At 37.5% G+C, this 25,202-nt stretch overlaps 1 protein-coding gene across 2 annotated transcripts; it reads right to left on the bottom strand.

Moving 5' to 3' along the window:
• SLC35B3 (solute carrier family 35 member B3) lies at positions 1-23,480 on the bottom strand. Of its 2 annotated transcripts, none has more exons than XM_030881467.2 (10): positions 23,300-23,480; positions 19,566-19,859; positions 16,472-16,593; positions 12,757-12,911; positions 11,365-11,472; positions 8,060-8,157; positions 5,945-6,037; positions 5,434-5,545; positions 2,426-2,495; positions 1-599 (listed from the first exon to the last, which is right to left on the bottom strand). In XM_030881467.2, the coding sequence occupies exons 2-10, from the start codon at positions 19,764-19,766 to the stop codon at positions 449-451; spliced, it is 1,110 nt and encodes a 369-aa protein (XP_030737327.1). In that variant the 5' UTR covers positions 19,767-19,859; positions 23,300-23,480; the 3' UTR covers positions 1-448. The 2 variants fall into 2 exon arrangements, with proteins under 2 accessions (XP_030737327.1, XP_030737326.1); XM_030881466.2 differs by having other exon boundaries at positions 23,377-23,479.
• Between the last annotated feature and the right edge of the window lie 1,722 nt (positions 23,481-25,202).

Below are 25,202 nucleotides of genomic sequence, written 5' to 3'. Positions count from 1 at the left end.
TCAGAGAATAATTTTTATTTATAATGAAGTTATTCTCTCTAGACTTAAACCATCAGTTCACTCTTACAACAGAGAATCAATTTAAATAACACCACCAAAATGGAACGGAAAAAAGAAAACAATCTGCGTTTACATATCAATTTCTTTGATATGTCATAATGATATCCAATTTTTCTTGCAACATGGTCCATTTCCAGTGACATTCTCAACAGATTGTAAGCGTCACAGTCCTTCATCTTGACGTTTTATTCTAAGGTGTGCCGGGTGCGGCTCTTTTGATTGCTTTGGAAGTTAAACAGTCCAACAAAGATTCTGAAGAAAGGGTGACTTCACATGTAATCCATCCACAAATGACAGCATGCCTTCAGAGCCTCTGGTTTTTATAAAAGTCCCTTTGGAAAGTTAATTGATTGATGAATTAATTCTACGTTATAAAGCGAATCACTGCCTAGACAGTCTGTGCCAACGTCCCCGACCTCCTCACTTCCACTGTTTTGTTTATCACATCATACAGCGATGGGAGTCTTATTTTGTCCATATTTTTGCTGTAAACATTGAGAAATATACCAAGGACAACTAACAAACCAGACCATACATACCTAAGAGAAAAAAAATAAGGAAAAAAGATTAATGTCAGAGTCACAATTTGTCATTAACCACAGAATTTGATGACATCACAAAAATTCCTCAATGAAATAAAATTTTGCTATTGGGTACCTATACTAAGAGCACTAAATAAAACAGTATTTGTTTTATTTTACAAATAATATTTAGATCACACTAGACAGAATTCTATTTTTTTTTTTTTTTTTTGCGGTACGCGGGCCTCTCACGGCTGTGGCCTCTCCCGTTGCGGAGCACAGGCTCCGGACGCACAGGCGCACAGGCTCAATGGCCATGGCTCACAGGCCCAGCCACTTCGCGGCACGTGGGATCTTCCCGGAACGGGGCACGAACCCGTGTCCCCTGCATCGGCAGGCGGACTCTCAACCACTGCACCACCAGGGAAGCCCAGAATTCTATATTTTTAATGTTAAGTATATATGTAGGAAAAGCACTTTACAAGATACTAAATGTAGTTCATTTCTTTGAGGATAATAGCAAATATGAAGTCCAACTCCTACCAAAAGTCTCAGGAGTATGTTTAAAGCACTGGATATGTAAACCTGCCAATGGCCTACTTAGCCCCTGCAGAAAGAGAAACTAATTTATAGAAAACAAACAGAGTTTTCCAAAATCACTGGATGCTCAAGTCCTTTATTTATGGCACAGTATTTGCATATAACCTATGCACAACTTTGTGTCTACTTTAAATCATCTCTAAATTATTACAATACTTAACACATGTAGATGTCATGTAAATAGGTACCAGGTAGTCATTGTAGTAATCAATGCCAATTCTCCTACTTTCTCAGGATGCGTCCCTTTTTCTCTCTCTGTATTATACCCCAGCTAGTTGGACTGCTGAATTGAATTCCTAAGAAGGCCATTGGCAGGTTTACATATCCAGGGCTTTAAACATACTCCTGAGGCTTTTGGTAGGAGTTGGACTTCAAATTTTACTTTATGGAACTTCCTGGAATTTTTTTTCTGAATATTTTTGCTCTGTAGTTGGTTGATTCAATCTGCAGATGCAGAACCCATGGATACAGAAGACCGACTATACATTGCTGAAAGTTTATTTGTGGTTACCTTTAAGCTCATACAGCTGACCCCTGAACAACGCAGGTTTGAATTGCACAGGTCCAGTTACACGTGGATTTTTTCAATAAATATACAGTCAGCCCTCTGCGTGCAGATGTGGAACCCGCAGACATAAAGAGCTGACTGAAAGGGACTTGAGCATCCTTGGATTTTGGTATATGTGCGGGTCCTGGAACCGGCACCCCATGGATTCCAAGGGATGACTGTACATTGATAATTTCTAAGTCTGAATCTTCTCAATTACCAACGAATATAAGTTGAAATGATGCTAATTTCAAATACATACTAGACAGTAAAGAAAACAGTCAATGCTTCCACCGAAAACCACAAACTAAGAAAACCATTAGGGTACAACTCTAACTCAAATCCTTTGTGGGAAAAGACAGCAAATAAACTTAACAATTTTAAAAACCATATATGTATATATATAAAATTTATATATTTGCACCAGGGCAAGGGGAGTCCCTTAATCTCACCACATCACTCACATTCATTTATACGGGAAACAGGGTCGCATGTGCATTGGGACTGGTTAGGCAATTTAAGTATACAAAATGATTTCTTCAAAATAATTACATACATTTCTGAAACAGAAGACACATCAATAAATCTGGGTCAAGGTGAAAAGGATTCTTTACAAAGAAATTAAGGCTGTTTAAGAGTAGACGTGAAACAAAAGTATCTAAAGGTAGAGAAACTTGTCGAAGTAAAAAGTACTTACTGAAACGTGAATGGTTTGGCAAAGAATATAAATGAAAGTACAATGGTCATTCCTTTTCTCCCTGTTGTCACTGTAGGGAGAAAAAGGGTGGTTTTAGAATGCGCCTATTGTCTTGGTAATATTTCGGAAATAATTTATTTAACAAATATTTACAGAGCCTACTGTGTGCCAAGATCTACGTGCGGTGCCAAGGAAACAAAGGAAAGCGAAAAAAGAAGAAAATCACACAGAAAGTCACTGCTTCTGCTACCATGGAATTTATAGGCTAGCAGGGTTACAGACATTAAATAATAGAGTTACATTTAAAGTACAACTGTACTAAGTGCTTGATGGAGGCCATGAGGCTACGGAGGCACGTCATCCTTTAGGGAGACATACTTAGTCTGACAGGAAAGAAAGGACTTTTCCAAGGAAGATGCGATTGGATTCCGTATCTTTAAAAGCAGCAATCTAAAGGACGTCCTAGTGGTGGGCATCTATGGGTAAGACCATGAGACATCTTTCCAGTCCTCTGTACAGTCCTTCAAGGATTATGGCCTGAAGCTTTCCTCCCTCGTCCCACCCCGGTGCAGAGAGGAACTCTGCACGTGGCTCCGGTACACCTTTCCACCACTAGACTGTGTGCTTTACTCAGTTCCTTGTCCTCATTTCCACAGACTCTGTAGTTCCTGGCACTTAATCTTCAAAGTGTGAATTAATGAATGAATACCAGATGAAGAAGCTGCTTTGGAAGCTGTCAGAGCCCGATTCCCCGAATCTATTTTTCCTACTACTTTAGTAAAAAGACCCCTACTTTTAACTGGGATACCTTCCCAGCCTCTCCTACAGTCAGGTGTGGTCACGGGACTAAGTTTGGACAACGAAGTGTGAGCAGAAGTGCTGTCTCTAGGAGTGTGATTTGTAGGAACTTTCCATAAAGAGAAGGATGTGTCTTTCATCTTCTCTCCACCTACCCCGTCTGGAATGAGGACGAGGATGGCAGAGCAGAAAGAGGGACTGGATTCCTAAGGAGCTGGAGCTACCATGCCAGCTTGGGAGGCACATGGCATACGGTTAAGAGGACAGGTCTGGAGCTAGACGGCCTCAGTTGAAATACTGATTTTGCAACTTACTAGCTGGCTGATCACTTGGCAAGCCACTTAACCACCCTGTGCCTCCGTTTACCCATTTGTAAAATGGAACAATAACAGCACCTACTTTATAGGATCATTGTGAGGTTAAGATGAATAATATATGTAAAATAGCTAAAATGGTACCTGGTACATAATAAGGGCTATGGACATGTTAGCTGTTATATTACCATCTCTGGATTTGTTTCGCGTGAGAGAGAAAGACACCTGCCTGCACCTTCAACACAAGGATTGCATCTCACATTTCTTTATACCAATCACAGGGCTCATCAACACATACAGACTGATATCAGACTCTTTTTGAACAGCTACTATCTTACAAACAAAACTGAAACCCAAGCTAAGTGTATGCATTTGCGATCTTTCTTGACAGCATAAGCTGACTTGGAAGGTTGCTGATATGGCCCAATCTACAATTAAATTCCCTCTACTTACCATTAGGGACATAAACTTTAAAAAGCAGAGTCATATGTGAGCAAATAAAGAGAACAGTTAGGAAGAAATATACTTTTACAGAGGGGGCATTTATTCATTTGTTTCATTTCCTCTGTGGTATTAAAATAAATATTCCTCTAAAACCATGAAAAATCAAAATCAGGTAAATGAGTAAGGTGTAAACGCCTTATGGATGTAAATTCTACAGATCTCTGACAGAGATGATCTTGTCCAACCCAATCTCTTCACAAAAGAGAGAAACGAGGCCCAGGGAAGAGGAGAGACTTACTCTCCAGGTCTCGTATCATTAAACGTCAGGGCTGGGACTGGGCTGCACCTTCTCTCACACCCCAGCCTAGCGTTCCTCATGGCAGGTCACACGGCTTCCCATCCTGATGGGCTTCACCCAGGGCTCTCTCCAGATGGGAGATACTGAGAGCATTTGTCATGTGGACCATTCTTTTGGCAAACAGTATGAGGCAGCAATTGGAGTCATCTGCTCCCCTCACTGGGCCTCACCTGCAGCCCTGCACCTGCTCCCCTCACTCCTCCAAAGCAAAGCAAGTAACAACCTCCATTTCTCTGACATGCCAAGCAAAGTCCTTGCACAGAGCACGTGCATAATAATTATTAGTGAAAAGGGAAGCTCATCTGGTTGAGGTTCTAGAAAGTGTACAAACGAAAGGCCCCAAAACCTTTGCTTAAAATATACCTGTCATGTTTTAAGTGTAACAAAACTGTAATTTTCCATTATAAATTAAAAGTGATTAAATACAGTATTTTTCCTGGAAGGTATGCATCCCATCATACTTTTTAATAAAAACATCTTTTAATGTACTTAAAGTTACTATCTAGATAAATGCATATATCTGATTTTAAAATTAAACCTTCAGGGCTTCCCTGGTGGCGCAGTGGTTGAGAGTCCGCCTGCCCATGCAGGGGACACGGGTTCGTGCCCCGGTCTGGGAAGATCCCACATGCCGTGGAGCGGCTGGGCCCGTGAACCACGGCCGCTGAGCCTGCGCGTCCGGAGCCTGTGCTCCGCAACGGGAGAGGCCACAGCAGTGAGAGGCCTGCGTACCGCAAAAAAAAAAATTAAACCTTCAAATAAGAAATTCAGATCAAACATCATTTTCTTTAGAATTTTAAAGAAATACCACAAGCCAAGGAATAAATTGGTGAAATGTGACAATCTTCTTTCTTTCTTTCAAAAAAAATTTCTTTTTGGCTGTGCTGTGCGGCTTCAGTGATCTTAGTTCCCGACCAGGGACTGAACTCGGGTCCCGGCAGTGAAAGCACCGAGTCCTAACCACTGGACCACCAGGGAATTCCCGACAATTTTCTTTTTAATGAAGAGCAGATGCTGCCCTTACCTTGTGAAAAAGAATATCAAAGAAAATTTAAATGCTTATTTCATAATCTAAGCAAGTATATCGTTCTTACCTGTTACAGCAAAAAGTGCACCAAAAATTTTAATCAAAGCTAGAACAAAAGAGATTCCAAAATACCCAGTGAGGGAAAAAAGGAAAGCATAACCATAGGTCCGAACTGGATCCTGCAAATATAAAAAGCCTGTTAGAAAAATGCAAAACAAACCCTGAGGTATTACAAATGAAAGAAAACTACAGATTTTAATCAACCTTCTGAGCAATAATAAGCCATTCAACAATGCAGTCAAGCAGAGATTCTGATTTAATGGAAAAATGAGGATGAAATGAAAAATCCCCAACTTCTACGTTATGAATAGTTTAAAAATTAACTTATAGGAAAGAGCGAGGATAAAAAATTTAAATATAAATTATTTCATTTCTGAAATAATTTCTGATTTACATATATTGTATTAAAGGAGTTATCAAATTACATAAAACAGTCTTTTTGGACAAGGGGAATTAGAAATACAGAGGAAACTAATTAATGGAAGATGTTTATTTTTAAAAATGTGATTAGTGTTTACCTTTGAACAAAATGTGACTGCAGGGCCTAATCCACTAGTGCATGTCAATCCCAATAAAATGTACACAAAACCGATTGAATACGAATACAAAACCTAGAGTAGAGAAAAACAGAGTGGAAAAAAGTGCTATTTAACCAAAGGTGTAAAATGAAGGTTTTCAATATATGGCTCAATTTCTTTATTTCATTAAATCTGTAGAGGAAACCATTTTAAAAGTCACAGTATTGTTTCAATATGGCCTAATTTTCTGGAAATGATGGTTGATTCTGTTTATAAGTTTACACATTATTTTAGGTACAACGTAACACAGCAGTACTAATCCTTTCATAAATGGTTACCTAATTATTCATTTTTTGCCTCGTTTAATTACTGAATTCAAACGAGATTTTAATGTTGGGGGTCCTAAAAACATACACAAAACAAAGATACTCTAAAACTACTTATTAGACATGAAAAAACCCAAACATTAAGTTTGCAAGTACATTAAAATACAATGAAAATAAGCAGTATATGACATACCTATTTCCCAATTTTCCTACCAATCTTTCTATTACACTCCTTATAAGCAGAATCAGTGTCATCATCAAACTTAAATACTTGCTATGTGTCAGGTACTGTGCTAATAACGCTCTATATGGATTATTCCATTTATTTCTCACAACCAACCTAAGAGACAGGCACTCTTAATCATCATTCCCCAATGTGCGGATGGAAAAACTAAAACTTAGCGATATTAAGTCACTTTCCTCAAACAGGAGAGCTAGTAGAGAACAAAGGCTATCTTAGTCCAGAGCCTACATCTTAACCACTGTATTACATTCTTTCTACCTACTTACAATTCCTTAATTCTCTGATCGTTATCTTATCTAGGGAGAGTGGTGATGATGATCAAGAAAACTCCTGACCAAGAGTAAAGTTCCTATGTTCTTAGGGACACTGTAAAGATGCCCCACTCTGTTGACTAAATAACCAGTCCTACATATCCTTACTGCTGTGTGCTCTGTCTGTCTAGCAAGGTGATGGGCTACAAAACTAATGCAAACACAGCATAACAACCTTCCTATATACAAACACCAACCAGCTAGGAGATATATTGGAAGAAAAGGCATTATTTGCAGTAATAACGGCAAAAAGATGAAACACCTAACAATAACTTCAATGAAAAATAACTGGAGTCATACAAAGAAAACTTTAAAATCTAAGGGACATTTAAAAGTAACGCTTGAATAAAAGGAAAGTCATACCTTATTCTTGGACTGAAAGAATCAAGTGCATAGATGCCATTCTCCCTAAATTAATTTATAATTCAATGCCATACCAATCACAATAGCAATGGGTTTCTAGTTTATTTGGGGATAGGAACACCCAAGAATAACTACTGGTAGTAACATTCTGAAAAACAAAAGGAACAAAGGTGGCTAGTCCTAACAGATGGTAAATGTATGGTGATAAAGCTGCTGTCATTGTATGGTTCTGGTGCAGAAATAAGCTTGAAAGAATAAAACTGTGAGCCCTGCCTTAGAATAAGATAGGGTAAAAGAAGGTGTTTAAAGTAAAAGTTAGAAAAGTGAATTATTCAATAAATGATGTTGGGCAAAGTGGATAGCCATACGGAAGAAAATTTTTTTAAAGTTTTGGTTGGATCAAAGATTTAATAAATAAGGAAATTATAAAACTAGTAGGCAATGGGCATAACATTCTTAAATGTTAGAGTTGGAAAAGCCCTTTTCAATCATAATACATAGCTAGAAGTCATGAAGGAAAAGATAAGCTAAACTACATGTAAATTACAAACTTCTAAATGGAAAATAATACCAAATACAAAGAGAGAAGAAAAATGATGTAACAAAGCATTTTTTTTAACACGCCCCAAACTCCATAAATCAAAGAGGAAAAAATTTATCAAATGCTTGCAATAAGGTATCAGCAGTGATAATGGTATTTTACTTTTTACCTTCCTATAATATTTGAACGTACTACTTTTATGAAAATAATGATGATAAACTAGTTTAAAATTGCAATGCCAGTCTTCAATACCATAATTATGTCATAAAATTAAGTATATCGTCATTTTTGAGTCTGTCTGATGTGAAGAAAAAGCACTAGAGTATTTACCATTTCCGAATTAGAAGCATTATGAAGTTTCATAGCTTTCTCTTGGACATTTCCAATGACAGCATCTGCACATAGTGCCAGGGAGATGAGGATCACACCTTCAAGAAGGCAGAAGAAAAAGTAACCTCATTTACACATATGAACGATAATCAAGACTTATCAGAAATTTAATTGGGCTAAAAAACCAAAATCAGACCTTAAATCACATTTGCTCAGCAAAGTTGAGTATTTTTATCCACAACCAGTTGTAACAGGCATGTAGGTGATGTTATTTAAAAAAAAACAAACAAAAAAACCCCAACTAATACTAATAAATTGCATTAATGCTGTCACCTTGTTGTGTTTCACAATCATGTCACATAATATTTCTGCTTTTAAGCAGATTATATGTTTGAAAGAAACACTGTATTAAACAAATACAGAAGAGATTCTTAGATCTAGTCAGTTAATTCAAACAATCAAAGGAAGAGGGAAAGCGTAAAAATAGTACCCATATTATTAAAATATTTAATTTAAAACACATAAACATAATGCAGCTGTTAAGGCCTCTTCTTTGAGTATGGGTCTGTACCAAAATTCTGCACTTGCCTTTGTGCAAGCTGCATTCAGAACACACAGTCTCTATGATTTCCAAGTTGTTTTTAAAAAGTGCACCGAAAGCTTAGGAACTTGTGAAACAATCAGGGTATACAGTCCTTTCATATTTTTATGCTTCCCCCCAATTTTTACCCACACTTAATTCAACAGTGATTTTATTGACTTGTCAAAGTGTTTAAAATTAACTTAGTTTTCACAGAAAGAATTCTCTCTTCAAACTCATTTTTGAATAACTTAAGTAACATTTAATTATTGTATAATTAAAATAACACATACAACTGAGATGAACAAATCTGGAATTCAACACACTCATACAAATGTGCATGTGTACCTGAGAAGCACGCTACTACCTGCAAGTATATAGGACACTGGCCACCAGTCATGGTGCTTTACCAAAGAAAAACAAAAAAACAAACAAAAAACCGCAACCTTGGTTATATCTGTGAGTCTGGTAGGATTTGAAGTTTTCTCTATTTTTAAAAACTATATAAGCAATCAAAGGTAGCAGAGGGCTTCCCTGGTGGCGCACTGGTTGGGAGTCCGCCTGCCGATGCAGGGGAGGCGGGTTCGTGCCCTGGTCCGGGAAGATCCCACATGCCGCGGAGCGGCTGGGCCCGTGAGCCATGGCCGCTGAACCTGCGTGTCCGGAGCCTGTGCTCCGCAACGGGAGAGGCCACAGCAGTGAGAGGCCCACGTACCATGGAAAAAAAAATGGGTAGCAGAAAAATAAATGTACATGTGTATGCACTTAATTGAGAATTTTCAAGTTTTCATACTTATTCTTCAATTTGACTTTTTATCATCTAGCTTTGGTATTTATTACCTAAATATACATTTTTATTCACCAAACTTGATTCTGAATGCTCTTTTCCTTGTTTCAAATATCAAATCTGTCCTCGAAAGAAAAAGACATGCTATTATCCAAGACTTGGAAAACAACGTCCCAATACCTAAAAGGCTATTCAAAGACATCCCAAAACTGTTCTGAACTGTTCTGAACAATGGCAACAGCATGAAAATACCTGAATTGCATCTGAATTACCTCAATATTTTAAAGGAGGACATTTATTTGAATAAGTAAATTCTGATATATTCACTTCATACATCCGAAGTTTTATTTATGTCTGCCTTAAGTAACCATCTTAATAGCTAATTTAATCTCCTTCAGACAATACACTCATAGATCAGGGACTGTGATAAGTGCTCATCAATTATTCTCAATGATGAGGAATCGTTAGGTTCTCATGCCCTTAAAAAACATCCCCATGGAACTCAGAAAGGGTGAGCACTTGAGTTATACTGAGAAGTTACAGACCACCAAAACCTGCTGTCTCCGTCACTGTCATCACCCTCACCCCACCACGTGCCAAGTGCTTTCACGTTCATTATTCCAGCACCTCATTCTATCCTTCCACTACCTTTGTGTGAGGCAAGCTATTATCGTTATCTTTGTTTTACGGTGAAGCACTCCTCTAAAACAGCTTTTCCCCTCAGTTTTCAAATATAATTTTCCTTTTGCAGTTGCTGACACGAAAACGAAGTGTTCCTGAAAAACCTAAACCATGTTAGAAACATCTGCAACTCTAAGCTTTCTCACTGAAGTAAGGATCACTCGTACTCTGGATGATCAAAGCTGAAAGAACAGACCTAATAGGTTCTATCAGCATCGTCTGTAAAAGGCTGGTTTAAAGGGCTGCTCTAAGATGCTGATCTGAATCCATTAACTTAGCATGATTAACCAGGTTAGTAAGAAACATAGACTAACAACTGGTCAGGAACATTTTGATTCTTAGAAAGAACAGCAAAGTTGACGTAAATGATTTTCTTCATTACTTCGTACTTTTTTTTCTCACAAATAATTATAGTTTGTACTGCTGATATATGTATATATATATTACATATGCTGCTCTTTTTGTTGTTATTTTGTTTTGCTTTGTTTTTCTCCCTGTTCTCTCAGAGTTCCTTTGAAAGAAATATTTTTGTCAGGTATCAGGCTAGGAAATGGGATGAAACTAAAATAATCTTATGAGTGACACTCAATAGTTTAAGAATGACAATACTGTATATATAATAAGCAATCTCTCTGTAAGGTCTTTAGACTAAAAATGAGATTCCAACACTATTTTTATTCTTATTTATTTCTAAACATACCTTAATACCTATTCTCCTCGTGAAAGATCTAAATTTAATTTACAAAATTCCACGTGGCACACCATGAGGAAAAGTGTTTATGGTGGAAGCTTTATGCACTTTAAGGTTATGACCACATTTACATTACACAGTTCAACATTAAAGAACAGCATAATTTTCTTTTTTTAAGCTAAAACAATGAAAAGTAAGTTTGCAAGTTTCATTTTTTTAAGAAAATGAGAATAACAATAACTACTGTGATCCTCCTATAACTCATGTGTATATTTCCAATTCAGCTCATAAGAAATTGGTCTGTCATGTACTTGATAATGGGAGATTCTATCTAGGCACACAGCCTCTTGTCATGTCAAAATACTATACAAGAGTACTAAAAACAACTGTTATGTTTCCAGAGTTGTGATATTTTTACTACATCTTATATGGAAAGTCCAAAAGCTTTATGTTAGATATGAGAATCACAGATGCCACACCATCATTTAAAACCCTCATGAAACTGTAAAAATTCTTACTCTAAACCGAAACACCTACAAAATCTAGGAATACAAGTAAATTCCTACCTGTCAGGTTGAAATTTGGTGCAACCGTGCTGTCGGCCAGGGTAAACCATATCAGGCCGAGGCTCATGCATAAGGCAGCAGACACATCAGCAACATTGTAATGCTTTCCTGTGCAAAATAAATGTAAGTCAACCTGATTATGCAATTACCCACTCAGCACAGTTTTAGATCTATGTGTTTAAACAAGTAGAGCAGGGACTGCCTTTTATATCCAATGTCAAAAATGATCACGAGCGCTTAGGTCAAGGCATGAGACAGTCACAGAAGGGCTTTGAAAATCAAAATTACCCCGTGAGCACCAAAATGTCCTTATAAGTTAGATACGAGATCCTTCTTATGATAGTGAGTAAATATGAACATTTAAAAAGTTTGTGGAAACTAGTGCCTCTTTTACTTTATGTATAACATAAGGCTATGAATTTTCTTATACTTCGTAAGTTTACCAAGAAACCAGAGTAGTCATTCAGGCTGTATATGTTTGCAAATACTATAGTCAGATAACTTCTAGGTTGGTGAGGATTACCTTATTTTAGCACATCCAAGTTTAAATAATGAAATCACATAGCGTAACTTTTTGGAAGGACTGTTAAGGAGATATTATACAGGCCAAATCAGTTACGATGTGAAATGTGATTTTTAATAGGAAATTAGGATCATTGTTTTTTCCTGTGTGAACAGTTATCCTGAAATTATATGTGAAGTAGTTGACATACACATTTTCATTTTAAAAGGCTCTTTTGGGAAGGCTTATAATGCATAAAATGAAGTCAGGCTTTATAAGAACTTTGGTGATTATCAAAACATGAATATTCCTCATGACAGTCAGATGAACAAAACAAAAACTTGTTCCACTGCTTGTCGCTATCACTGCCTCCCCTTTTACTCCTATTTTCACATAGCTTGTAATTTAGTTGGGATCCTAGGGAGTCAACAGTCAGCAGAGCTGGTTAACAAACACTTGCTCAGCTTAAGCTTTACTTCAACATGGGAATCTTCCATTTGTATAATGGAGGTGGAGAGCAGAGCCCTGGAGAGTAGAAAAATGAAAAGAACTGAAAAAAAGAGCTTTCCAGGTACTTCTGAGCTAGGCCTTCAATATGTAAGTACAATATTTCTGGAAATGTAGTAGGTTCCAGATTAAAAGAATAAAACAAAATACTATTTTTATTTTTCCCCATCTCCAAATTACTGATTTCAGATCCTGAGGTATATCACAGAAGTATCGGTGTTTTTATAATAGCTTTTTTTTTTAATGAGATATCACTCAGAAGTGTTACAATATCTAGACTGTTCATTAAAGATATTAATTGAAGTTTAATGTTTTTCCTAATGCTAGATGCCATAACATATCCTATTAATTTCAAACAGTATGAAAATATATCATTACTATACCTTGAATTAAAACTCCTCCTAGCATAACAGGAATCAATTTGCAGCACTTGAAGATGACTTGGGTAGGATAATTCAGGTAGCCCAAGGAAGTGTTTGATAACCCCATAGTACCCACAGTTAGAAAAGCTATTATCATGTAGGTTTTTCCTGGTATTCTGTAAAAGACAATTTTTAAAATCTTCATTTTGGGACCCAATTCATACTACTGTAAGAGAATGTGTTTACAATGTGTAAATTTCTAATTACTCTTCTAATTTCTGTTTAATATTTCTATAAATATCGGTAAAATATCACTATTCTTAAAGTTACAACAGTGTTAACTTGTATAAAAGAATGTTGGTGAAAATAACAATTTACCTTTATTTAATCAATTGTAAGTGAGAACTCTCAACTGTCTGAAAAAGTAGTACATTAGAGAGTTACTTAGATTCTTACTTAAAGTATAAATGCTATTACATTTAGGGTTTTTTAACAGTAGTTATAGCTACATATAAAAACCATCTTGACTAAATTTAGAAAAAAAGAATTGATTTAAAAAAAATTGGCTTCTATAATGGGAAAAGGCACCTTAGTTAATTAACTTCTAAATTGTTGTTGTTTCCTAACATTCCATCTAGCATTAGGAAAAATACATCTATCCATTCTGCTAGAATAACCTGAGCAGAATTTCTCTAGAAAAAGAACAAGGTGGTTTAAAACTCCAGACATGGTTTTTATTACCATAATGTCTTATGATTCATCTCTAATGCTGTAATTCTATAAAATGTTAAAACAATCAACTTTCAGATGAGGAATCTGACTCTCCTCACGATCCCAAATTTTTCTACCTTGGGCTCTAACTGGATTTCCTAAAGGAGATTAATTTGGTATCTTCATAATTCTGAGCTGGTCTTGTGAGCATATGCTCACAAGATACTTAATAGTCTAAGACAATAATCTTGTACATTGGTGCACTATTCATATAATTAAATTATGTTGCATTTTTAGATCTAGTTTCCATTTTGGGATTTGTGTTCATGTTTAAATCAAGGTGACAAAATTCCACATTTTTTATACGGCTAGATATAAGGCAAAATAATTTACTAGATAAGTTCAATTAAAATGCATCATTTCCACTTACGTTTCAATTTTGAGACCTTTGCTTACACTTTACTAACACAGTGGTCATCATTTAAAATCCATGTGGAAATAACTGGGCATGCCCGTTATGCATCAGTGTACACAGACACTGGTTTTTATGCTGTCCGTGGGGTTTAACTCTCAGTGGGGTATCAGTGAAGGAGGACAGCACCACTTCTCCAGGTAATGATAAAAGTCAGAAGAGGCAAATTTCCTCATCCATAAATTGCAAACAGTGGCCAGAAAATAAAAATTTGGGTCAGAAGAATCACAAGATTAAAAAAGCAACACAGTAAAGGAAGAAAGAAAACCAGCCTGGAACTCAGGAAACCTAAATTCAAAAGGTTCCAACTCTGAGTGCAGCCTGGGGCACGAGCTCATGGAAATCCCAGCTCTCCTCCAGGTCTGCTTTCTCACTGGTGAAATGAGGTTAGATTTCATCATCTTGCCTCTGGGACTCTCACTGTTTCTATTTGAATACCCCAATTGCTTACTACTTTAGATATGATGGGAAAGTCGTAACTTTGATAAGCCCCTTAGCTTTTCAATTTGGTACAGATCTCCTTTATTAAAAACTCACATACAGTGATTAACACTGAAGTTACAAGATGATCTTTGGTGAAATATATACTTTGGAGTAATATACTTTGGAGTATATTTAGGGTATCCTAGTCTATGATGGGCTATATCACACATAACCATATTTCATCGTCAAAATGAAACAGAGAGAATTTAAGAAACTTCCCTGAGGTATTGACAGAATAGGGGGCAGTAACATGACTCAAATCCATGTTTTCTGACCCCAAATTCTGTACTCTTCAAGTACATGGATATTCATATAAATATAGGAAGAGAGAAAAATCTAAGCAAAGAATTTGACTTATTAAAGGTCTAAAGAGCAGTGTCACTTAAATAAATTCAGATATATATACACTCAAATAAATTCAGAAATAGGGGATTGGGCATATTTTCATTGTAATACACTTATACTTTTTCTAAAAAAGTTTTTAATGTGCCTTGGAATGAAAAGTTTTCAACTTCTAATTACATTTATTATAGGTCTATAAATTCTTCTACCTAATTCCTTCACTCATGTTTCAATCAAACACAAATGACTTTAAATATGTTATGGTTATGTGGTTTAAAGGTTGGGAAAAACATGACTGGAGGCTCACTCCCCATCTTTTGGTAGCTGAGAGGGAGTTGTATCTTTTTAAAATTTAACAGGAGATGCATCATCTTTGTGTTTTTTTCATTTAATAAATACAGCATTGGGTTCTTTTATTTTAGAAGCAAATCAGAGGTCCAGCAGTTTGCAATACATAATGAATATATATGGAAGTCAGGCTTCCATATATATTAGTCCTGACAGACACATTTAATTACTTTCTATTCTACCACCTATGGCTAAGCTAAGTCTTGTAGAGTTTCAGAACATGAAAATAATAAAGAAGATCTCCTCAGATTCAAACGTTTTTAACATTGCTGCTATAATAATTTATTGGCAATAGAGAGGTTGAGAGGTAAAATTAGACGCATGAAGAAATACTGGTGTTACTGATTTAAATATTTAAAATTTTATAGTTATTTTCATACAAACATCAGAAACATTTAAGAAAAAAAAGTAGCTATGAAAAATTTTTATTTTCACCGAAGGATTAAACATTTATATCAATGAAGAATGTCAACATTTTAGCTCCTTATTACATTTAAACTGTTCAATATATACATGAAATATTCACATATTAGGGTCTGATATGACAGGATAACCACACTTAAATTTACCAAGAAAATGTTATATTCAAATTGCCAACCACCTTCTGATATGAGTCTAGGTTTTAATTGCATATTGCTCAATATGCCATTAACAATATTTCAAGATATTTCTCAAACCTAGGTGGTTGTTAATTTAAAAACTACTGTCTATATAAACTCTTTTAGTTTTGACAAAAAGGAACATAATAAAATTTCTCTAATGGTCAAGAATGCAATTCCTACTGCTGGCCATTACAAACGTGAGGATGTTAAGTGGAATATATCCCACAAAACAAAACATTAACTATGCATTTCAAAAGCCACTATAAAAATAGGTATTGATATTTCATATCACCATTCTTATGTAGTACCATCATACATTTTTCAGTAATCACACCTATTTCCATTATAAAAACATATATGTACAACTGAATACTTTCTCCTATTTTAAGAAGATCTATCTTATTACTGAGTCTAAACAACATTTTTTTTTTTTTGGCTGCGCTGCGTGGCATGTGGGATCTTAGTTCCCCCACCAGGGATCAAACCCGGCCCCTGACAGTGGAAGTCCAGAGTCCTAACCACTGGACCGCCAACAAATGCCCTAAACATTTTAAAATCTGATAACATTACACTTTTTTCAATGTATAATGGAAATACCACATTTAATATTTTTAATAAGTTGATAATACTGATAAAAATTCTTGGGTATTAAATGTTTTATTAATGGGAAATGTGTATTTCATGTATAACATATTCCATGTGCACAAAAAATAAAATAAAAATGAACTACTACTCGTGTACTTAACCGCCAAAAAATAAAAACAAATAAACCACATACCTTCTCCTTTTGTCCTGAATAAGCTGAAGCTCTATTAGGCCAAATATGGAGTAAAATGCAAACTGCACTAAAGTAAGGTACCAGCCATAGGGCTTAAAACCTTCCACTGAAAATATTAATTCCTGTCAAGAGAGACATGAACACTGTTTAAGTCCCAGGGGCAGACCAATTACCTCACAGCACATTCCTATAAGCACAGCATTTTAATAGAAACCAAGCTTCACCCCCAACAACAAAATGCACAGAAAAACATCCACACTGTAAGGCTTCTGAGAGGTAAAATTAGAGAAGTTAGGAGGCCTTTCCAAAGAAGTGACAGTAGATATCCAGGTGTGACAATCAGCAAAACAGAAAGCAGGGGAGGAAGAACTAGGAAGCAACCCCCTCCTATGCTTTTTTCTTTTTTTAAAAAGACCAAAATTAAGAGAGTCGCCCAGAACAATGAGGAAGGCAGCTGATCCAAGGACTCATGGACTCGTATAAAAGCATATTTCATTAGAAGTCTATTATCTCAGGCCTGTTTTCCAATATTAAGATAATCAGTTCAAATCGATAATTAATGCTATTTTTTAGAATTCTTGTGCCACTGACTACATAAAACTTCTCCTTATAGAGAAATGGTTACTCATCTTAAAAATGTTATATCATGAAAACAGTTTTTGTTAATTGTTAAAAAGCCATTCTTTTTTTTTTTTTTTTTTTTGCGGTACGAGGGCCTCTCAGTGTTGCGGCCTCTCCCGTTGCGGAGCACAGGCTCCGTACGCGCAGGCTCAGCAGCCATGGCTCACGGGCCCAGCCGCTCCGCGGCACGTGGGATCTTCCCGGACCGGGACACGAAGCCGTGTCCCCTGCATCGGCAGGCGGACTCTCAACCACTGCACCACCAGGGAAGCCCTAAAAAGCCATTCTTAATCTCATCAAGAAGTATTCTAATAAAGCTATCTGGCTTAACTGAATGCATCAAACTATCCACCAAATAGATATATTTCAGCTGTATTTGAAATAAATTTTAAAAAGATAAAATTGATGGATAAACTTATGTTTGAAGAAAAACTAAACAGAGCCTCTAAAAAGATCCTGAACTGAGTTTGTACATTTAGGATGCTGTGTAATTCCACAAATTTAGATTTCACGTTCAAGTAAGTCTGTAAGTTATTTAGGACATTTCTGGTTTATAAACTATAAAACATAAAAATAGCTTTATTAATACCCTGGCATTCAGGTAAATATTTCACTTTCTATATTGCTAAATTTACTACAAAACCCCATTTTCTTTAAACTATTTTAATATCCAATTAGTAGCAATGCCAGTTCTCACCAAAGTGATGTTACAATTATAATCGGTTTATCTTATTTTAAAAGAAACTTTGCACGTATTAGTTGTAAATTAAAATCTCTGATCATTTATCAAATAGAAAAAATTTAATGAAATTTGTAAATTTCTAATTCATATTCCATTAAAATGGCTAACTTTGCTCCCAAGCTATTTGGTAACAATGGTATTTCGAAGGACAAAAGAAAAAATTTTTCAATAAGAGATCCTAACATTTGATAAAAGTTACTATTTTGTATTGTTCTTCATTGTAGTATCTGAATTCTTATATCATCTTCTAGTACAAAAGTCAATTATAAATATTAAGATTTTTAAATTCATGTTGTTTTACACTAATGCACCCTATAGCATTTTCAGAAGCTAAGGAATAGTCACAATTCTGTCTTCTCCTTTATATTTAGTTTTATATTTCATCTCTATAAAACAAAGGAAAAGCATTCAACAATTTTTAAGATCACTCTGATTATAAATAATATCAGAGATATTATCTATGTTTTCAGAAAACACATCACTTTCCTTTTCTTCAACTATAAAGATTTTCTCATGTTAGGGGGCTGCATAGAAAAGCAAAGTTGGTAACAGCTGAAAATACCCACTGATGAGTTGACAATTGGTAATTAATGGTCCCCATGCACACATTCTGTTTACACTAGCCTGGGTCCTCATCCATCCAGCTCTTGTCTTTGAAGGTCAGGAATTTCCTGGTCAAGTGTTTACAACTATCCCATAAAACAATGCAAATACAAGACAAACTGGCAATGTTAGAAATGTTTTGCATAGGCAAAATCACAGAAAAATAAGGTTCTGGCAAAGTTGAATTAGAAGAGGAAACCAACAAGAATGAGAACACAACAGGTGCTTCAAGAAAAGGATGATTCAAGTATTATAGGATTGAAGAGACACCCTTGGAAAAATAGAAAACATCCTGATACACTTTTGCAAAATGACCTCTTAATGAGCTCCAGGAATCAAGAGTGAACTAGAATGTGGCTTTTGTGCTATCATTCAATTTCATGTAAGAATTATGTTCCAAAATACCAATCAATACTTCAACCATTTTCTTTTAAAAAGCACATGGTGGGGCTTCCCTGGTGGCGCAGTGGTTGAGGATCCGCCTGCCAATGCAGGGGACACGGGTTCGAGCCCTGGTCTGGGAAGATCCCACATGCTGCGGAGCAACTAAGCCCATGTGCCACAACAACTGAGCCTGCGCTCTAGAGCCCACGAGCCACAGCTACTGAGCCTGTGTGCAACTACTGAAGCCTGTGCGCCTGGAGCTCATGCTCTGCCACAAGAGAAGCCACCACAATGAGAAGACTGCGCACCGCAACGAAGAGTAGCCCCCGCTCGCTGCAACTAGAGGAAGCCCATGTGGAGCAACGAAGACCCAACGCGGCCAAAAATAAATAAATAAACAAAAATAAATTTATATATTAAAAAAACCCCACATGGTCGCAATTACCTACATTTTGCAAAACATAACACTTCGTATTTTTTCATAATTTTAATTTTTTAAGATTGTCTCTTGCTTCCCTTCCCCCATGTAAAATATTTCACTCTAAAATTTGGATCCCTGTTTTCAGTCAATTTAATCGTAAGTAAGTAGCTCTTTCCTACTACTATACTAAGAAACTCTAATTTGTGAATAAACTTGCTATCTTATAAAAGAAAGTATCTTGGACAAAACTATTAGTAGTGCCCAAGTTGAGCTCATTTGTTATAAATAATTAACACATTATAAACAAATGACTAATTTTTTACCTGTATATATCCATAAATTAGGTAAAATACCAAAACTCCAGCAACACATATGAAAAATTGAGTAAGTTTGTTAAATCTGCTGAGATTTATGCCAAGCACTACAATATCATCTATCGACTTGATGTGTGGTGACATTGCTTGGGTTTTGGACGGGACAGTGATAGAAATATATTTCCTGGAGCTGTTGAACTTGAGATCCATTTTTCTTATGTTGCAGCATTCAGTGCTTCCAAAGTTATCTTTGTTGGTTTCCTCCCCTTTGTTCAGTCTTTCTTTTGCCTGCTGAGCCAAGCCCTACAGAAGGAAATAAACAATTAAAGCAAAACATTTAGACCATCAAGTAAAGTGCTATGCTCCAAATAATATCTCAAGTCACAATTGGAAAATTACACAGGTAAGATAGTAATATATAATACTCTGGATAGTAATATATTAATTCTCCTATTCAAGCTTCCCATCCACCGAAACAATATGCTTAGTCTCCAAACACGACTAAATTAAATATACACCATTCTTATTTCCAGAGCAACAAACTAAAAGCTAACCTTGTATTTATTTCATCAAAGTAAACGTGCCTTTATTATGTTTCCATTTGCAGTGAGGATATAATTTTTAAAGCCCACAATAGTTTACGCATAATGTCTTCAACATTAAAGTCCATCTTTAATTGCAGAAAAGAGTAAAGAACAGCCCAAACTCCTACAGCTACCAAGACAATTGTAAAATTTATTTGCTAATAACATTTTAAAATAAAGTCAAACATCTGTAAGTTGTGCAAAAAGCTAGATTTAACCAAGATTATAGAAAGGATACTATGTTTTAGCAACAGCATCTCTTAGGCTAAAAGAAAACATTTTTTTCCTTTGGAGAAAAATCTCTGCAATTTAAAGAAGTCTTTGGTAGTTGTTCCATGGGTATAAAGTTTCAGTTATACCAGGTGAATAAGTTCTAGAGACCATCTGTTGTAGAGGCCCTATGACACAGTGTCTGCGCTATGCACTTAAACATTTGTTAAGAGGGTAGATCTCATGTAAAGCATTCTTAACTACACACACACAAAGGGGACACAAGGACACTCCTGGTGGTGACAGATTTTTTTTTTTTTTTTTTTTTTAACGACAGATGTTTATTACCTTGTCTATGGAGATGGTATCACAGGTGTATGTATATGCCCAGACTCATCAAATTGTATCTATTAAACATGTGCATTTTTTGTATATATCAATTATACCTCAATAAAGCTGTTTAGAAAAAAGAAATAAAGCTCTTGGGTTTGTAAAAAGCTGAAAAAAACATCATTTTTTGTTAGTCTGTGAAAAACAATCATGAAGACTCCATAGATGACTATCAATTTCTCTTTGGATTAATAGAAACTGAAAAGTAAATTCATGTAAAAGTTGAGGAAAGTGCAGAATCATGACAAACAGAACTTATTAAGAAAAACTTATCTTCCTAGAAAAGAATGTCTGTTACAATCCCAGTGGGAATTAAAATTTACACTCTAGTTGAGAGAAGAGGATAAGAATAATTTTGACAGTGAACTCCCTGAAAATCTTTAAAAAAAACCCCAAAACTGCCATATGGTGATTTAAAATGGCAAGAATTAGAGTCACCTCTTCATGATCGCTTCTAGTTTGCTGATTTACAGAGATTAAGTGGGTCTCCTTCTGTAATTTAAAATTGGGGTCAAGGCTCTGCCTACAACTTGTAACTAACAATAATACACAGGCATCAAAGAACATTTGTTGTACATGATACCTGCCATATTTCTAAATAGAAAACGTGTAATTTCAAGAAGTTTTACTGTATTTCCTTTCCTTTGCCCATTTCTTCTTTTACACATTGTTCTTGTTGCCCATGCTACGTTTGATCAGTGTCATCTCCGTTAAGACTTTTTAAGTCACCCTGTAGGATCCCCTTGGGATATGACTTTCTTTATAAAGCATGCCTTAAAAGACCTTACCTAAATGTTGTTTGAATGTAGAAGAAATAAAAAGGTTAGCAACTATTTTCCATACGTGTAGGCGTGGGTGTACTAATAAATGGGTGTACAAATGGGTGTACATTCTAATAAATCTGGCCCCATGTAGGTTTTTAAGCTTCCTCTCCCTCCCCTGCATTTAGAATGAAGTTTTATTAATCAGAACATCACTCGTCAGATCATGTGACTGGTGAAGAAAGACTCTGAGCTCTGATAGCCAATAACTGTGATCCTGAATGTCTGCCATATCCCTTCTATTTCAGGCATTAATGACTGATACCAACCATCATCTAAAGAAACTGGTCTAATGTCCTTGTGATGTAGGAAAAAATAAAAAGAAATCAAGCACAGAATTAAAATTAGCTTTCAAATTAAACGATTAACATTTTGCTTTAATTTACAAGTTAATGTAACCCTTGAAACTTAAAAAAAACCCACAGGTGTGAATCACTGCCTAAGGTCTCTTCCTAAAGTCAACACAGACGTTTAATTACTTGAAGTTACAGATAATTGCTAAAATGCAATAACAAAGTAGCATTTCTAGCACATATTGAAATTTAAAAATAAATGACTGGTGACAATGTTGATTTAAAATACCAACTGAAGTAAAATTTAATTTCTTAACCTATTCTTTCCCAACCTTTTGAAGAAAAGTCTCCCACTACAAAAAGGTAGAACATAAGGAAAATATGTCACTACGATGTGAGCACCTTGGAAAAAAAAAAACTCGGTTCTGTATTTTGCCACACTCCGCATTACAATTAAAAGAATGTTGCCAATATAGCTAGGTTAACTGGACTCTGAATATTAATCATGACCAGTGGCGTATAATTATAAAACACAGAAAAACAAGATTCCTTCCCATTTCTTTGAACACACTTCATTGCACAAAGTTCAAGAAACTGTGTGCTAATTTTTGAAGATCATTTTTTTTTTCCTAAGGGAGAAAACTAAAATTAGGACTTTACAGGTATATTAAGAAATTAAGTATTACAAATAACACCTATCTAAATTATTTTCAAAGGCTGCATCTCCCTCTTCCAAGTCCCAAACCAACCCAGTAAGAAAACATTCATCCCCAAAACAGTTCTTGACGTCTGATATCCTACTGTAGAAGAAATGCATATGCCCAACATTAAAAAAAAAAAAATGTTAGAACGCCAAATCCTTCCACCTTCTTCCAACATTTCTTTAAGAAAATAAAACGGTGGGCAAGAGAGTTAAGCTGCAAAGACTGGAGGAATTTGAAGAACTACCAGTGGAAGTTCACGACAAGAACTTAACCCGATGATAACAATCACCTTGCACTGCAAATGGACAGCGGAGCACCATACAGTACCCAGCTGAACGCAGATCCCAGACGTAGTTCTTCACTGAAAACGCTGTTGTGGGGGACCCAGGCGACTGACAGTTGTCCAGAGGCCCTGGGGATAGCCTACCAGACCCTCCCAGAGGTGGTCTCAGGCTTGCAAGCCTGCAAGTACCGGCCTGAGCGAGCTCTCGCCAGCCGCAGGGCGGAAGGGCGAGGACAAGCAGATGCTCCTCCCTGGAAACCGTGCCAGCAGGTTTCCATTCTTTGTGAAAGGAAGTCACCCGCGCCCTGCCTCCCGACCTCATCCTCTCCCGCTCTCTCCTTAGGATGAAGATGGGCGGTATCAAGGTTCTCCGGGGGCTGGGGCGGGGGGGGGGGTCTGCGTCACAAACACGGCGAAAGGCCCGGGGGGGCACGTCCACTCCCGAGCCAGTGTGTCACCTGAAAGGGGGACCCCAGCCCAGGGGGCGCCTCAGCCAGACGGAGCGTCTCCCCCTCCCCAGGTCCGTCGCCATCACCTCCTGCTTCTCCTCCTCGCCCACTCCTGCACGTTCCACCGCAGCCGCCGAGGCCTCGCCAGGTGCTCGTATCCCCGGCGCCCGCGCGCCACTTCCGCCTATGTGTCCGTCGGCGCGTGCGCACTCGCGCGGCCCCGCCCCCTCGCCGGCCTCCGGCCTCTGGCGGAGGGGGCGCGGTCACGTCTCGCGCAGGCGCCTTCAGCTCCGGGGCGCTGGACAGGAGCCGACGAGGTGGGCCAGCGGTGCCGGGAGTGAGCTACTACGCGCGCTAAACGCCGCGTCGGGGCGGTGAGCGCCTGTCGGGTGGAGTGGTCTCATCTTCCGAAGCGTGCTCCTCGAGCCTGTGCAGCCCCCCAGGTTGCAGGGCCCGGTCCCCCGGTCCCCGTGGGCGCCCACGCAGGTGGCGCCTTCCCGTCCAGTGGCCGTGCGCTGGAATTTGAGGAGGCCCAGTGGAGAACGTTGAACCCGAGTATAGACACCGTTGGGGTTCCCTCTGCTTGATCCAAATGAGATGGGGTAAAGTCACAGTACCTTTCTCTGCTTCTATGTTTTACCTGCTTTCCGGGGAAGGTGAACCCAAGTAACGCTTGGGTTGCTTCTGACGTAATAATTCAGCTTGTGGCTACAGCATCCCCGGTCCTTTTCATGAACGTTTGGACAGTGCCACTTACTGCTCAGAACGTAAATCCCACGGCTCTACCAGCTCCCAAACTAAACATTTACCCTACAGTTAGGGCTGCATCTACAATCACTGAGATGCAGTGATGTACAAACCGGGATGGGATCGGTGATGAATTGATTTGGGGGTAACGCTAAAATGATATGGAAGACAAAGATTACTATAAGGAAGGAAGCTTTTTGAGAGCATATGCTTTGGATTCCTGGGAAAGGAATGCATTGGAAGCACACCAGGCATCTCCTATTGTAAATGGTGGGTCTGGTTGGGCATTTTCATTTAATCCTTGTTAGGTCGAGTTTTTCAAATGTTGACTATGGCTTAGAGAATTTAAACTTCCTAAAGAAATAGTAAATGGTAGCCTTCCAATGATGCCATGCTGTTACCTGGGTAACGTGGATTTAATGCTACTGCTAGACATTTATACAACATGGGTCATGCCCGTAATCCATCAATTAGAAACAGAAGCTCTCTGCCCTCAAGGAGTTACAGGTACACAGGAAAAGGTAAATGTTAGCATAAAACAACTTACAGTACAAGAGGTGTTACAAGGTATCATCTCCTTGTACCTGGATAATTACGGTAGTCTTCTGGCCCGCCTTTCTACTTCCCCTTTATTTCTCTACTTTCCAATTCCTTTCAGCAGCTGGAATGATCCTTTTAGAACCTGCCAGTATATACCATTCCTCTGCTCAGAACCCTTTACCATTTTACTCAGATTACAATTCAAAAGCCTTACCATGGCTTCTAAGAAAGAGCTCAGTCTGGATAAACCACATCTACAGCTGCTGTTCAGACTTCATCAGACCCTGTCCAAGCACACCAAGCAGAACACTCAGGACCTACTGTTCCTTCTGTGGGGACCACTGCCCTCCCAGGTACCCACGGAACGTGCCCTGTCACTTTCCTCCGTAGCTGCTCAAATGTAACTTGACCTGACAGTTCTTCCCAGACTGTCCATCTAGGAGAGCTAACCCTACACACACACACACACACACACACACACACACACACACACACACACACACACACACACACACACACACACACACACACACACACACACACACACACACACTTTCCACACATTTGTTATCTGTGTCTCCCTTACCTCTTTGGCTCTACTGGAATGTCCCATGAGAGCAGGACT

This window comes from Globicephala melas, chromosome 11, assembly GCF_963455315.2.
Source record: "Globicephala melas chromosome 11, mGloMel1.2, whole genome shotgun sequence".
NCBI classification, from domain to species: Eukaryota; Metazoa; Chordata; class Mammalia; order Artiodactyla; family Delphinidae; genus Globicephala; species Globicephala melas.
This window is presented reverse-complemented; position numbering and strand designations above follow the sequence as displayed.